The 15853-nt window shown below is 44.9% G+C and overlaps 2 protein-coding genes across 5 annotated transcripts in view; both read left to right on the forward strand.

Moving 5' to 3' along the window:
- ZKSCAN8 (zinc finger with KRAB and SCAN domains 8) overlaps positions 1-14107 on the forward strand; it is a 35537-nt gene extending 21430 nt beyond the window's left edge. Inside the window, exons 7-10 of one of the 3 annotated variants that reach the window (XR_015768414.1) lie at positions 1627-1774; positions 9610-9704; positions 12035-12172; positions 13834-14107. The gene's annotated coding sequence lies outside the window, so the exon portion shown is untranslated. The remainder of the gene's footprint in view (positions 1-1626; positions 1775-9609; positions 9705-12034; positions 12173-13833) is intronic. The other 2 variants (XR_015768413.1, XR_015768415.1) reach the window with 2 other exon arrangements.
- LOC148164212 (uncharacterized) lies at positions 1686-14107 on the forward strand. Of its 2 annotated transcripts, none has more exons than XM_088024190.1 (4): positions 1686-1774; positions 4784-8018; positions 9610-9704; positions 13834-14107. In XM_088024190.1, exon 2 carries the CDS (start codon positions 7005-7007, stop codon positions 7809-7811), a length of 807 nt encoding a protein of 268 aa, XP_087880316.1. In that variant the 5' UTR covers positions 1686-1774; positions 4784-7004; the 3' UTR covers positions 7812-8018; positions 9610-9704; positions 13834-14107. The 2 variants fall into 2 exon arrangements, with proteins under 2 accessions (XP_087880316.1, XP_087880315.1); XM_088024189.1 differs by having other exon boundaries at positions 1689-1774; positions 6947-8018.
- Positions 14108-15853: the final 1746 nt, after the last annotated feature.

Raw genomic sequence — 15853 nt, forward strand, 5'->3', positions numbered from 1 at the left:
TATGCTGACTGGTGTCTTGAGTTAAATTCTTCCAGAAATGGCTAGTTCGAGGGAGTTTGCGGTGTTACCACGGTCAAGTTTTGAAAGCCCTGGTCCCTCATCTTAAAGCACAGATTTGCAGCTCTGGCTTTCCGAGCTCCTTGCGGTCCCGCGTGTCGGTTTTAGGGATCCTGTTGGGCCCACCTCGAGATGTTCCAAAATTCAAAAGTCGTCCGTCCTACACTGGCAAAATCAGGACGCCCAAAGCTCGTTAAGGAGAGGCGCCACACAGGTGCCCGAGGCCGGAACCAGGTTGGGGCAGCTAGAGGGCCCGCCCGGAAGTTTTCGGGGGGCCGCCCCGGAAGTGCCGGGACTTCCGGTCCGCGTGCGGCGGCGTGGCGGGCGCTGCGCGGCGGGCACCTGCAGGCTGCCTCTGTCCCTCCGGGACCCAGCACGCGGGGGCCGGGCCGGCGGTCTTTGGGGCCGCGGGCGACGCCCAGGTGCGGCTGGCCAGAGGGGTTTTCTCGCGGTTCGGAGCTGCTTCCTCTCGGGTGGTAAGCCTGGGCTTTGCTACGGCCTCCCGAGCTTTATTGAGTCCCCGCAGCACCGTGCCTTCCTGGTAGACCCTCCGCTCGCCTTTCCGGACGGAAGGGGGACGCGGCGGACGACTCGAAATGGGTATAGGAGGGGCTTCCCCTCCCCTTGGCGTGCCCAGGGCGGGTCCTTCCGAATGCAGAGCACACGTCTCTTGCAGCCTGGCGGTCGTCAATCGCCCGTGCCCTTGAGCAGCCACTTCTCCGCCCCCTGCCGCGCTGCCCTCCTCCCGGCGCCGGAGCGCAGTGGGACGCTGTCGGGCGAGAATCCGTGGCACAGGCCACGCGGGCCACGCGGCCGGCGCTGTCACAGCCTTCTTAGCAAGTTAGCGCCCCGTTTGCCTTCTCTCGCGTCGCTTCGGCACTTTGTGTAACACCTATGGCAGGCTTCGCCTTTTCTGAGTAAAATAACGTTTCTTTCACAGAAGAAGGGTAACGGAAAAAGAGGCCCTTAAGAGGAATCTTGCCGGATTGCAGACTCCAAAACTGTGTGGCAGACGCAGAGGGCTTGTTTTCGCTGGTTTTAAGAATTCTGTTACCAGAAAGCTCCTGCCTCTCAGCTGGCTCCAGCAGCCCGGTTGACAGTGGCTGAGGCCAGTTTCTAACCGTGAGGCCTGAGGAGGGCCGGGCGGCTCTGGGAGAGGGGCCGGCGTGGGGGCGGGGCGTCGCCGGGAAGGTGGCTGAGTGGGATGAACCCAGACAGCAGCAGGGGAAGGGAGAGGTATCAAGTCCTCGTAAAACGTTTAGTCTCTTACGTATGTGTCTTCTTCTTCTTCTATTTTTTGGGACGTGTACGTCTAAACCTGTGATTGTGGCCAAATCACTTAATCTCTCTGTGCCTGCATTTCCTCGAATGTAAACGAGGATGATAAAAAGCACCTGCCTAGAATTGTTACCAAGATTACATGAACAGTTTGTGATACATAAGTAGTATCTGAATATTTGTTGTCATTATTTCTTTTTCTCCCTATCTCCCTGGGATGGGTCTGCTCTCTTGATTCCTCTGTTTATACAGTGATATATTCATGATTTCATGTGTTTAATTTTTTTCCAGGTCCCAGCTCTCGCATGCATTTAAGAAGTAATCTATCAAGAAATACCAGCCCCGGGAGCAAAGGGAGAACCACTGTCCCTCCAGCTCCTACCCAGGAATACACCATTGAAATATCAACTACAGGGACTCTTTACCCCGCAGGAGGGTAGTAAGTGTTAAACTTTGACATTCTGTGGTCTTCGGAAGGCTCTGGAAGTAAGGGACCTCGGGAGAATTTTTTTTTTTTTTAACTTATATAACAAGATCAGGGTAAGGGTGTCGTTATGAATTCAGCAGAATCTGATTCAAAGTGAGGGTGGAGCAAGAGGGCACCCAGTGCACTGCTGCCATTTCCACAGTATGTTATTATTCGAGAGTTCCACGTTTACTGCCTGTTGTCTGAGACATAAGTTGTGTATGTGTGCTCCATTTTTTACTTACCTTTGACTGCTTGTGGTGGTTTGTTTTTTTTTTTTATCTTGCAGGAATTTTGATTCTCTGTATGGACCCCCAATGTATCAATCTTTTCATTCATTGCCTCTGGATTTGGGTTCATAATTAGAAAGGCTTTCTCATACTGAGGGTTTAAAAGACCTCCCACATTTTCCTCTGGTACTTTTTATAGTTTACATTTTAACACAACTTCAATTTATTTGGAATATTTGCCTGAGTATAGACCAAGGAAGAAATCCAGTTTAACATTTTTCCAGATGATTACCTAGTTCTCACCACACATTTATTGAGGAGTCTACTCATCTTTTTCTTACTGATTTAGTACCTTTATTCTGTGCTAAGTTTCTCCCTCTGATTGCATCTATTTCTGGACTTTCTATTCTGTACCATTTGTGTGTCCCCCTCACAGTAGGACACTGTACCACTGAGACTTTATAATCTGTTAAAGATCATTTAGAACAAGTGCTCCTTCATTACCCTGCTTTTTCAGTTTTCCCAGTCTTGCTTGTTTACTTATCTGTGTGAGTGTTAAAATCTACTTCTAAAAAAGTTTGTATTTTTATTGGAATAGTGTTAAATTTACAAATTAAGAAGTAATTTCTGAGTGCTAAGTGGAAGGATTTGGGAGTGCATAGATCTAGGTTCAGATTTCCTCTCTGCTGTGTGGTTCCTTGTCCAACCTCGAAAAATCTGTCTCCTTTTCCGTTTTCATACATGTGAGAGGAGGACTGTACCGTCATCTTTGCGGGAGTAAAGGAGATAGGTCTACAGTGCCTTGTTTGAAGTCAACAGAACCCCGTCCGGTGCCGGCTCCGGAACCACCGAGAGGGAACCTCCGGGGCCCTAGAGCGGCCCGCCCGGCGCGCGGCGCGGTGTCTCTGTTCCCGCCCCGACGTGCGTGCTCCCGCCCCGACGTGCGTGCTCCCGGGTTTTGGGTGCGCCCTGAGGCAGCCCGTTGGCTCAGCCGCGTGTCCTTTGCCGCCTCCGCCCGCTCCTCCTCGGCTCGGGGAAGGGGGGCGCGCGCCCCGGCGACGTCCCCGCGCCCCCGGCCGCCGCTCCTCTGGGGCGGCCGACCCTGCTCGCCCCTCACGGGGCTGGATTTAGGGTGCGGGGCGTGACAGCCCTGGTAGCCGCGGCGCCCTTGGCAGTTCTCCTGAGGTGTTCTTGAAAACTCTTCGCCTCAAAGAAAAGGTAGCTGAAACGCCTTTCTTTCGCATTTTCGGTGCATGGTCCCTCGCCGCGCCCGGCCCCTTTCTCCCGTTGGAAAGATGAGCGCGGACGCCTCTCCTCCTCCTCGATGGCCTTTCCCCGGAGCTCAGAACGTTAGCCCAAAGCCGTCGGGTACCGGAAGGGTACCTGACACACACCTGTAGCTTAAGGCCGTGTATTCAGAGAAAATACGTGTGTGCCTTGTCGCTGCCGGAAGTGCGCGCGGTTTGGGGCTGCGAGGGGAAGAGGCGGCGCCTGGCGGCGGGGCCGGGCCGGTAACTCCGCTGCGAGAAGCGGCAGCCCCGGGGCTGTGCGGAGGGCCGCGGCTTCCCCGCGTTTGGCCGCTGATAGCGGCGTAGCCACGAGCCTCCCCGGACCGCGCCTTCCGGATGCCGGGCCAGAGCCCGAGGGAGAGCCCGACAGCAGCGAGCCTTTGCCCGGAAGCCGCTGTTCAGGGGACGCGGCCCGGCAGCGTCACAGAAACGGCTCAGCGCCTACGCCGCGGCGGGCGCTGCGCGTGCGCCACACTTGGGGGGAGCCTCCGGACCCGCCCACCACGGGAGGGCAGCCGGACGCCTAAAAAACACCCGTTTGCGTAAAGAAACGTTCGGAGACACCACCCGCGAGTAAAAGTGCTTCCTTCCGGGGTGGGAAACGGGAGGGTCGTGGTGGAAGGAAGACTTCCTGCTTGTCTTCTTAGAGAATTTTGACTCTTCAATTGTATATTACCTACTCAAAAACAGACTCATTTTTTAACTCTTATTTAAATTCCAGCTAATTAACATACAGTGTTATAATTTGATACTCATCGTGACAAATGCACTCTTTAATCCCCATCACCTATTTAACCCATTCCCCACGCCCCTCCTCTCTGGGTTCTTTGTAATTAAGGGTCTGTTTCTCGATTTGTCTCCTTCTCTTTTTTTCCCTTTGTTTTATTTCTTAACTTCCACCTATGAGTGAAATCCTATGGTATTTGTCTTTCTGTGACTTACTTCGCTTAGCATAGTACACTCTAGCTCCATCCCTGTCTTTACAAATGGCAAGATTTTGTTCTTTTTCTAGCTGAGTAATATTCCATTGTGTATATATGCACACACCATTTCTTCTTTACCCATTCATCAGTCAACGGATATTTGGGCTCCATAGTTTGGCTATTGTAGATAATGCTGCCATAAACATCAGGGTGCATGTATCTCTTTGACTCGGTGTTTTTATATTCTCCAGGTAAATACATAGTGCAATTGCTGGATCATAGGGTAGCTCTGTTTTTAACTTTTTGAGGAACCTCCATACTGTTTTCCAGAGTGGCTGCACCAGCTTGCATTCCCACCAACAGTGTAGGGGGGTTCCCCTTTCTCCACATCCTCATTAACATTTCTTGTTTCCTGACTTGTTAATTTTAGCCATTCTGACGGGTGTGAGGTGGTATCTCACCGTGGTTTTGATTTGAGTTTCCCTGATGATGAGTGATGTTGAGCATCTTTTTTTTTTAAGATTTATTTGTTTATTTTAGAGTGACAGCACAAGCAGGAGGGCCAGAGGGAGACGGAGCGAGAACTTAAGCAGACTCCACGTTGAGCAAGGAGCCTGACCCGGAGCTCAATCTCATGATACTGAGATCAGGACCTGAACCAAAACCAAGAGTCAGACGCTTAACTGACTGCGCCACCCAGGAGCCCCTTGAGCATCTTTTCATGTGTCTGTTGGCCACATGTGTTTGTTTTTTTTTTTAAGTTTTAATTTTTTAAGATTTTATGAAGAGAGCAGGAGCTGGTGGGGAGGCAAAGGGGGAGGGAGAAGCAGGCTCCCCAGTGAGCAGGGAGCCTGATGTGGGTCTTAATCCCAGGACCCTGGGATCATGACCTGAGCCAAAGGCAGATGCTTAACTGACTGAGCCACCCAGGTGCCCCATAGACAAATTTTTTAAAGTTTTTTTTTTTTTTAATTTTTTTTAAAGATTTTATTTATTCATCAGAGAGAGTGTATAGGCAGGGGGAGAGGCAGAGGGAGAAGCAGGCTCCCCGCTGAGCAAGGAACCCGATGTGGGGCTCGATCCCAGGATCCTGGGATCATGGCCTGAGCTGAAGGCAGATGCCCAACTGACTGAGCCACCCAGGCGTCCCTGAAGTTTATTTTATTTTTTAAAAGATCTTACTTATTTGAGAGAGCACAAGGAGTGGGGAGAGGGAGAAGCAGGCTCCCCCCTCAGCCAGGAGCCCGACATGGGCCCAAGCTGAAGGCAGACACTAACCCACTTAGCCATCCAGGTGCCCCTTAAGTTTATTTAAAGTAATCTCTACACCCAACATGACCCCAAGATCAAGAGTCGCATGCTCTTGTGACTGAGCCAGCCAGGCTCCTGGCATAGACAGATTTTTAAATAAAATTTTTAGAATAGTTTCTGGGTACTCTGGACATTTTAGAGTTATAGAAAGATTTTGAAGATAGTACAGAGAGTTCCTATATACCCCACACCCAGTTTCCCGTATTAATACCTTACATTAGTTTAATATACTTATAAATAACTGAATTACTGTTGATTATTATTAAAATCCATACTTTATTCATATTTTCCTCATTTTTACCTAATGTCCTTTTTCTGTTCCAGGATCCCATGTAGGATACCGTATTACTTTTAATTGTCACATCTCCTTAGGCTCCTCTTGGGTGTGATGGTTTCTCAGACTTGTCTTTGAGGACCTTGACAGTTTTGAGGAGTCCGGTTTTTTTGTAGAATGCCACTCATTTGGGATTTGACCGATGTTTTTCTCATTATTATACTGCCGTTAAAGGTTTTGGGGAGGAAGACCTCAAAGATGAAGTGCCATTCTCATCATATCAAGGGTACATACGGTCCACTTGCTACTGCTGAGACATAAGACAATTTGTAAAATGAAAGAGGCAGAGAGGAGATAATTTATGTAATTTGAGTTTGCGGCAGAAGTTTTATCAAGTTTGGAGACAATTGGGTTTGTTCCCAGGGGTAAGAGAGAGGTCACAATCCACCAAGCTTCTGCACGTTGGTCTGAACTGTAAATATGGAACGGGCCAAAGGAGCCCCGTTCTTTGGAGAGGTGAGGGGTCTGTTGTGCCACAGTTCCACGGGAGACAGAGCATCCCTGCTGGCCAGGTGTTGTCCTGCCCCATCAGCTACAGCTGTGGTGGAGCAGGTGGAGCTGCTTTTACCCCCGGTTTCTCTGACAGCCCGCATAGTTGGACTTCCGTGAGTGGTAAAAACACAGCTGTCAGTGATGTTACCAACTTATTATCTGTTGAATTTCTGCTGCTTTTGCTTTCTCTATCCTTCATCTGCTCTACTGTCTACAGATCTCTTCAGTTCCTGTCTTGTGTCCCAATTTAGTTAAATATGATAAAAAGTATGTCTAAATAGGAACTATGTATTATTTTTATATTCACTTATATTTCAGATTCTGTGCTTTAGATACCTTTATGAAGGGTAAATTTTAAATAGTTTGAGTCAGATGTTCATTCTGTTAGTTTTGTGATATGTTACGGCGTAGAGACTAAATAAAACATTTGATCTGGCTGTCATACAAGTGGTGTGTCCTGGGTTTCTCAAACATGTTTGAGAGTTCTAGTTAAGTCTGTATCCTGCCCTGTTGCTTTAGCAGCAGGGAATAAATTACAGTTGAAAGTTTGTTCGTTATTATTTCAGGAATCAAGGCCAGAGGTATGAATAAGGTGGCGATTCTGAAGGGAAGATTTTTGTAAGGATGGACCCACACCAGCAGATTGCCAGCATATATAAGAGGGATACATTTCAGATTCCCAAGTATGAAAAAACCTCTCAGTATATGAACCAGGTACAAAGGCCTGAGGACAGGCCCACAGACGAAAGACGGTATACATGTGAATGTGGAAAGAAGTTTGCTCAGAGCTCAGGCCTTGTTCGACATCGGAGAATCCACACTGGAGAGAAACCCTATGAGTGTCATCACTGCGGAAAAGCCTTCAGTGTGCGCTCAACCCTCACTGTGCATGAAAGAATCCACACTGGTGAGAAGCCCTATACTTGTAATGAATGTAGGAAAGGCTTCAGTGTGAGGGCACACCTGATCATCCATCAGAGAATCCACAATGGAGAGAAACCCTATGAGTGTAATGAATGTGGCAAAGCCTTTAGCGTGAGCTCAGACCTTATCAAACATCAGAGAATACACTCTGGTGAAAAGCCCTATGAGTGTGACAAGTGTGGGAAAGCCTTCAGCGTGAGCTCAGCCCTCATCAAACATCAGAGAATCCACACAGGAGAGAAGCCGTATGAGTGTAAGGAGTGTGGGAAGGCCTTCTACGTGAACTCCGCCCTTATTAATCATCAGAGGATTCACTCTGGAGAAAAGCCCTATGAGTGTGGAGAATGCAGGAAAGCATTCAGCCAAATCTCCACCCTTATCCATCACCAGAGAATCCACACTGGAGAGAAACCGTATGAGTGTGATGAGTGTGGGAAAGCTTTCCGTGGGAGTTCAAATCTTACCAAACACCAGAAAATACATGGCAAAGGAAAGTGTCTTCAGTGATTTATGTGGTGAAGATATTCCAAAGGCCTTTTTTGTATCAGAAGTTAACACCAAAAGAAGGGTATGGTAAAAGTTAGTGTTTTAATTGATACTTGGTCCCTTAGAATATTGAAGAAGTGAAAAAGTCAATGAAAATGACTCCAGAATGGTGACTAGTTAAAGTTCTAAAATCACATCTACTGAGAATGCCACTTTACAACTCATAAGGTAAAGCCTTTTAAATATATACTATAATGTAGTTTGTTTTGGTTTAGTAAGAGCAAACGTCAGTAATTCAAACATTGTTTTTATTTTTCTCATGTACAAGCCTTTTGTTTTTGCTGCCAGTATTATGGGTGAAACCTATTAAGTTTTGAAATCGGAAGTAGTGTTGATTGGTGGGACAGGAACCACATATTCTCATTGTTTCTGGAAATACTAACCAATTGGTTTTCCTTTCTTTGCCTTGGATGTACCTCTGTTCTCTCAGGAGTGATTAGATAGTTGGGTTAGTAACTTCCTTGGCAGAGGGTACACTGCCTCTTTTTAGGTAGGAATCCAGTAGATAATTCTTCAGGGTCATTCTTGCTTTGCCAACAAAATCCCAGGCATTTTGACTTACTGATCCAAAAAACCCCTACACTTGACGGAGCTTTCTGAACTAAAAACAAAAACAAAAAGCCTTTCTAAAAGCTTCAGGTGCTCCAAACCCTTGCATTTGGTGTTTCTCAAAGTGCAGTGTGGCATCTGCAGATTCAAGAGGGTATGAGGATGGGACTAACTTGGAAACTGTTGAGTTGGCATTGGTTTTAGGATGACTTTCAAGGATCTATTTGAGTGACTCCTTGAAGCTTGATGCCTCATATCAACCAAGAGTGTGGTAGATTCGAGAAGTGGTAGAAAGTTATTGAGTTTACTTTGGAAAATGTCTTTTTTATGTCTGTGGAAATCCCAGAAGAGCTGTTCATCAAACTGTACCCTAGCTTTCTAACCCCATCCCCAGGCCTAAAACCCAGAAGTTATATATGCACATACGAAACTCAGGAAAGAGATCTGGACTTTAAAATTACTTTGTTACTATTTTTTTATATTAATAGTGATTTCTAACTCCTGGGTAACAGGCCTGAAATTCTTTTGGTCCCTGAAACTAAATCCCTCGAGGTTGAAGATGAATACCAAATTGATGGAAAATGCAGATTGATTTGGTCCACAGTGTGGATAGGCAGAAGGAAACATTCTCTGGGAAGGTGAAATGATGTTCACTCCTCAGAGTAGGATGACTCTGTGTTGTAAAGGGATGCACAGTTCCCAGGATTTCTCACTTCAGTCCAGTCTGCCCATAGATACACTGGGGTCCATGAAGCTTTGCACCAACTTGTGCCATCAATCACTGAGGTCCAAGATGCATGTGGAAAAGCACATCACAAAGTCTCTGGTATTGAGATAGTGCTTAACCCCTCTGCCCAGGTAACTGTAGACATGGACATGGGGGCTGAACACAGAAGGTCATGGTTATGGCGCTCAAATTGAGGAAACAGGACCTCACCTGGGGCATGGGGCATGCTAGAGAGAGTGAGGCACATACCTAAAGGCAGAAATTGAGGGCCTCAGCAAAACTCTAGGAAATTGTCTTTGCTATGCTGGATTGAAAGTGTGAATTCCTTTGCCCTGCTTCTTTCTGCCTTTTGACAGTTGAAGGAGACTGGTTGCTCCTTGCTCTGCCCTAGAGAGAGTTCCCTGCCACCCTGTTTCTGTATTGTTATCATTAGTGTTTTTAGTGTTTACCTCTTTGGCCCCAAATGTCTTGGTTTGTCCCTAGGGTGGAGGTTTGCAGACAGACTCTTCGGGGATCAGCACTGAAGAGATGCTATATCCCACCCCAAACCAGCACAGCTGAATCCTAAGCAATAAGTGGTGAGTATTCTGAAGACTTTGAAGGAGCAGATATTCTGGAGAAAAAAAAAAATTTCTTTTACTGAAGAATATAGTGTTAGGAGATCAGGATGCATGTAACATGGTTATTTCTTGTGAGCTCAAAGTAAGGTGTTAATGATCATCTGTTGTGGGTTGGGCCTTGTGCCAGGCACTAGGAATACAAAGATAAATGAAAAAATCACCCTGCTGTCCCAGGGCTTACAGTCGGTTTGGGGACGGGGGAAGGGAGCAGATAGGAAACAGTAATTACAGTGATAAAGCCACTAGGTTTGTACAGAGGGCTTGGCACTGAAGGTGTAACAACCACTGGTGGAAGGGTTGAAAAGTCCTCAGAGAAGGGAAGAAATGAAGAGTGAGTTCTTCAGCCACAGGAAAAGGGACAGGAAGATACATTGGGAATCACATGCTAAAAGGTACGTGTGTGCGGGCACCTGCGTGGCTCAGTCAGTTGAGCGTCTGCCTTCAGCTCGGGTCATAATCCTGGGGCCCTGGGATCGAGCCCCGCACAGGGCTCCCTGCTCAGTGGGGAGTCTGCTTCTCCCTCTCCCTCTGCTCCTACCCCCGCTTATGCGGTCTCTCTCTCTCTCTCAAATAAATAAATAAAATCTTAAAACAAAAAAAAAAGGTATGTGGGGGGAAATGAGGGAGGTTTTCACTGATTATAGAATACAGTAGGGAAATAGTGACAGATCACACTGAAGACAGCTGGGGGCCAGACTGTGAGATTCCTTGTTATCTATGCTTGAAAGTGTGAAACATCCTCTCTGGGCTAGTGTTGAAATGTAGTGAGAAGTGCATTTTACCTTGTAACTCTATGCCATTGTTGGGAGGAGACAGCCCTTGTTGGGCCTCTTGCACTCCTGCATGTCCTGCTGGCTAGCACCGCAGGACCCTGGCCACACTCTTACCCAGGCCGCTTGTTCGTATTGTTTATGCCCCTGCTAGCCTTGAGAGATGTCATCTCTCTTGGACAAAAAGTAGATAAGCTCACTGTGTGCTTATTGGTTGGTTGGTGTTCTTTATGGAAAGTTCATGGATAGATGCCTATACATGTTGTAGGAATTATTTACATATTCTTAATGAGAGTCCCTTTCACAGAAAATACAAATACCCTCTTCAACTCTATGGCTTGCCTTTTAATTTTCTTAATAATGATGCCTTTTGATGAGCATTAGTTTTTTAAATTTATTAGTCCAGTTTATCTTTTTCTTTGTATCTTTTTGTTTGGTGTATCTTTTGAAGAATTCTTTCTCTGCTTGCGATCATGAGGCTGATCTATATTTACTCCTTAAAAGTCTTACAGTTTTGGGGCACCTGGGTGGCTCAGCTGATTAAGCGTCTGCCTTCAGCTCAGATCATGATCTCAGGGTCCTGGGATCGAGCCCCATGTAGGGCTCCCTGCTCAATGGGGAGTCTGCTTCTCCCTCTACCTCTGCCTCTCCCCCCTACTCATGCTCTCTCTCACTCTCTTGCTCTCAAATAAATAAAATCTTAAAAAAAAAAGTCTTAGTTTTGCTTTTCCATTTATATCTATAACCCATTTAAAATTGATTTAAAAAAATTTTTAATTCATTGTAGTTAACATGCAGTGTTCTATTTGTTCCAGATGTACAATATAGTGATTTGGCTGAAATTGATTTTATGTATGAATGAGGTAGTTAAATTTCATTCTTTTCCCATGTGAATATCCAGTTTATCTTGCATCACTTATAGGAAAGACTCTCTTTTTCCCCCACTGTTGTACAGTGCTCGTTTGTCATATATCAATAGTCCATATATGCGTAGATCTGTTTCTGGTTTCCCTGTTATGTTCCATTGGTTTATTTGCCTTTCCTTGCATGAATACCACTTTTTCCTAATTATTGTACCTTTACATTATGTTTAGGTATTCAGTGGAACAAATCATCTTACCTGAGGAGTCTAGCTTCATTTCTGTGTGTGATTTTTTTAGACCTGATTATAGGCAATTATAAATGCTTTACCCCTCGTAAGGGGAAAGCTGCCCTCCCACACTAGACTTTGAGGCACAGCTAATGCATGCAGTCTGAGTTGCACTCAAGGATTCAAGACTGCCTGGACAGTAGTGCTCTTAGACATCTCTGTCTAGCCCAGGCACCTCCATCTGGAGGCCTGTCACTGGGGGCCTTGCCTAAGCAACTCTGCCAAGACTCCCTTATTGGGGTAGAGGGAACTTGAAGACACTTTTCCCCACTCGGACTCAGTAGTCAGTACTTTTCCATTCCCAGCCTTTTCCCCTCTTCTTCCTCCTGGCCCCCAGGTCCATAAAATGACTGGACCCTTTTGTTTAGTGCTCTCTTGGCAGTGAGACAGTCCCCACACCTGTGCTGATTCACCTAACCCTCGCCTGGCACTGTTCATGGATTAAGAAGGGAACACTGCAGCTGCCAGCACTTTGTCTTGTGAAGCGTCTTGCTAACACCAGTGCAGTAAGTCATGAAAGGCTTAGCTGTTACTTTCCTGTTTGCCTGTGTTAACTGACCACTGCGACACCTGGCAGCTGGTGCGCCGAAGTGCTGTGAAATGGTACAAGTTGACTTAGGCTACTTATGACCAACTAGATTTGTATTATGTTACCAAAACTGCCTCCCCACCCTGCCCTGTTACTGCCCCAAATCTCAGTTACTTACAGTACAAAACATGTTCTTGTTTATGTTGTGTGTCAGCTATGGGTCAGTTGCAGCTCTGCAATACATTCTCTCCACTCCGGGATCCAGGCTTAAGGAGGGAAAGAAAAACAATGGTAGGGCCACACAATGGCTTCTACAGCATATACTCAGGAGGAGTGTATGTTGTTTCCGCTTATAGTTCATTAGCCAAAGCAGGTCAAATGACCAAGCTTCTTAACTATATGGTGGGGAAAAAGATCCTTACAAAGATGGCAATAAGTAACTAAGAAAATCTTCCATGGAGATAGTATATCTACCATGATGGCCAATATTTATGGAATACTTTCTATGCCAGGGCTTTTTCTGAGTGCCTTATATGTATTTTTTTCTCAATAAAAAACAATGATACGAGATACATACTACTATACTCCCATTTCACAGCTGAAGAAATGGAGGAACAGTGACATTAAAAAACTTGGTCATTCAGCTAGGCAACGATCGAACCAGGAATTGAAACTGGAAGTCTAACCTGACAATCTGTTCTCTTAACTACTAACTGTAAAATGAGAGTTTTAAATGAAGGTTGTTTATGTACCACATTGGGCTCTAAGAGCCAGTGTCTTACACTGGTAAAAACTTTAAAGGTGAGATCCAAGAGCCCCGTGAGATCTAAGAGCCCTTGGTCTCAACCTGTTTTTAACCTCTAAGTAACTGTATTATACTAGACAAACACCACCTAGCTAGGCCTCAGTTTCTATATATAAAGGAGACAGGCTAAATAGTCTCTGATATCCCTTCCAGCTTTGAGATTTCTATAATCTCTCCAGAGAGAAAGTAAAATGCTTTGTTGATGTGATGGCCTCTCTAATCTGCTTTATATGTTATGTTCACAGGGGGTCTTCAATAAGTGTTGCGTCTCCTTCCCAGTCCCTTCCTCCTATTTTACTTCTCCTGTTTTACATTAGTGATATCATACTAACAGTAATAGCTTCCATTTATTGAGACCTAGTCTGTGCCAGGTACTTTTTTAAGCTTCTTAGGTTAATTATTTCATTTAAAAAATATAGATGCTATATTTAGAAAAGAACAAAAGCTGAAGAAAATGCTGTAAACATCCATTTTTGAGAACTTTTAAAAAAGCACAGGAAAGGGGCTCCTGGCTGGCTCAGAGGAGCATGCGACCCTTGATCTTGGGGTCATGAGTTCTACCCCCATCTTGGGTGTAGAGATTACTTTAAAAAATTAAAAAAAAAAAAAAAAAAAAGGAACAGGAAAATAACCCAAAGAAAGGAAAAAGAAGAAAATACTAAAGAGTAGAAATTAATGAAAAAGCAAGTATATACTCTTACTTAGAACTTCCACATATAAAAAGCCATGTTTTAGGTGATTTCTCTCTGTAGGCTGCTCTCATTTGTTACATTTGACTTCGTTCTGCCTCTAGGGAAAAAGATGCTAATTTCATGATCAACCTGTTCTTTCAGATGGTGACTCCTGGCCCTAAACAAGGAGTCCATTTCAAAGCAGAGTTTTGCAGAATTCCACCGCCAAGTGAGGGAGAAGCCCCTTGAGGAATCAGCTTACGGTGCTTCAAGCCAAGCCAGAGTATCTCTCTGATAAAGGGACCTAAGACACTTGGGAGAATTTGCCCTGAAGTTCACTTCTGTCACTGCTCTGGGAGTGGGAAATATTCCCTTACCTAGTGTACAATTTCTACTTGTAATAAACTAATAAAAGAAGCAGCTGCTCAGTCTAAAATGAGTGATCTAAAAATATCTCTCCCTAATAAAACAAACCGTGGAACACCAGTGGTCCTGACTAAGCACCAGCATGTCCAGACTTGAGGAAATCCTATGAGTATTCTCAGCCTGGAAAGACCTTCAGTGTAAACCTAAGGCCCATTACACTACACAACAGAGAAGCCATTCCTGAAGAAGAGTCCCACCAGAGTAAAGAATGTGGCAAAGCCTTCAGATACTGGACTGGTCTTGTCAGATAGCAGAGAACTGTTGGGGATATCTTCAGTGTCATAAACATTCCATGTGAGCTCAAGTCTCATTAAACATAGATTCCCTTTGGACAGGAGCAAGTAGGGAGGTCTTCATTTGGAAGCAGTGCTTATTACCAGAAAACCCATAAATATAAAAAAAGTGGGAAGGCCTTCACTAAAATCAGTCTTCTGTATCGGTAAATCCACATTGCAGCAAAACCCTGTATGTGTGACTGCTTTGGGGACACTTTCAACATTACCTCAATTCTTAAAGTGTATTAAAGATTCCATACAGAGAAAAGCTCTTTGAGTGTAAGTGATTTGGAAAAGCCTCCAAAGTTCAGATCTTACCAAACATCAGTCTGCTTTGGAGAGGAGCCTTATTCCTGGGACAGGTGCGGGAAAACCTTTCAATGAACTCATCTCTTACCCGACATCAGAGGATACAGAACAAATAAAAACCTCAGTTGTGAAATAATGTGGTAAAGGTACAGGACTTTTTCAACATAAAGCATCACCATTAAGAAAAAACTCAACTGGGGCACCTGGCTGTCTCTATTGGAAAAGCATTTGATTCTTGATCTCAGGGTCGTGAGTTCGAGTCCCACATTGGGTATAGAGATTACTAAAAAAAAAAAAAAAAAATTGCATCAATCATTTTAGCATTATTTTATGGAATTACAGATAAGTGCTATTAGAGACTGTCAGGTCACTTCATGGGCCAAGTTGAAACATATCTATGACAGATCTCCATGGGATTTAACTGTCTTTGTCACAGCTTTCATTTTCTGTAGTAAAGGTAGAGAATAGGGAGAAGTCTTTAACTATTCACAACCTTTGGTGATTGAAACATTATTTATTACATTTATTTTCAGTTTGGAATTTATGATGCTAATTAAAATAGTTTTTCTACAAATGATTTTGACATTGATTCCTCTGATGCATCAAGTATACCATTTGTACCAGACTTATTCCCTTTCATTTTTATAGTGTTCATAGATCTAGGAAATGCTGCAAATATCTGTGGTTAGGTAAATCGTTTCACAGAATTTCCTACCCCTTTGGGAAGAAAAAATAGAAGTGTGGGTGGGCCACGTGAACTTGTTATTTGCTAAATAATGGACTATATTTACCTCGTTTGCTTTTGCATGTCTAATATATGGAATAGTGACCGATACGGAGAAGGCTTGGAACACATGCTCCTTGAAGGACGCCTTGAAGTGGGTGGTTATCAAGTCAACCTGAAGAGGAAGCTCTAATAGTTGGTCATAGGATCTGCCCCCTTCCCAGGCCTGGTCCACAGATAAGCTTGGGTACTCATTGTGGATTTGTTATGAACTCAGTTCGTGGTGCATCATAATCATTGGTCTGTGTGTGGCCTTTCGTTTTTATACATTTTACTTTTATCTCTACTCACATTCCAATCCCATTTCTCCCAATTTCCTCCACTCACCCTTATTTAAAAAACTGGTATGTTCTATTTCATTCTGTGGCCATTCTGCTTTTTGAAATCA

The sequence above is a fragment of the Eumetopias jubatus genome, unplaced genomic scaffold (assembly GCF_037043125.1).
Source record: "Eumetopias jubatus isolate StellerSeaLion01/CBP00866 unplaced genomic scaffold, mEumJub1_p1.0 scaffold_6, whole genome shotgun sequence".
In the NCBI taxonomy this organism is placed as follows: domain Eukaryota; kingdom Metazoa; phylum Chordata; class Mammalia; order Carnivora; family Otariidae; genus Eumetopias; species Eumetopias jubatus.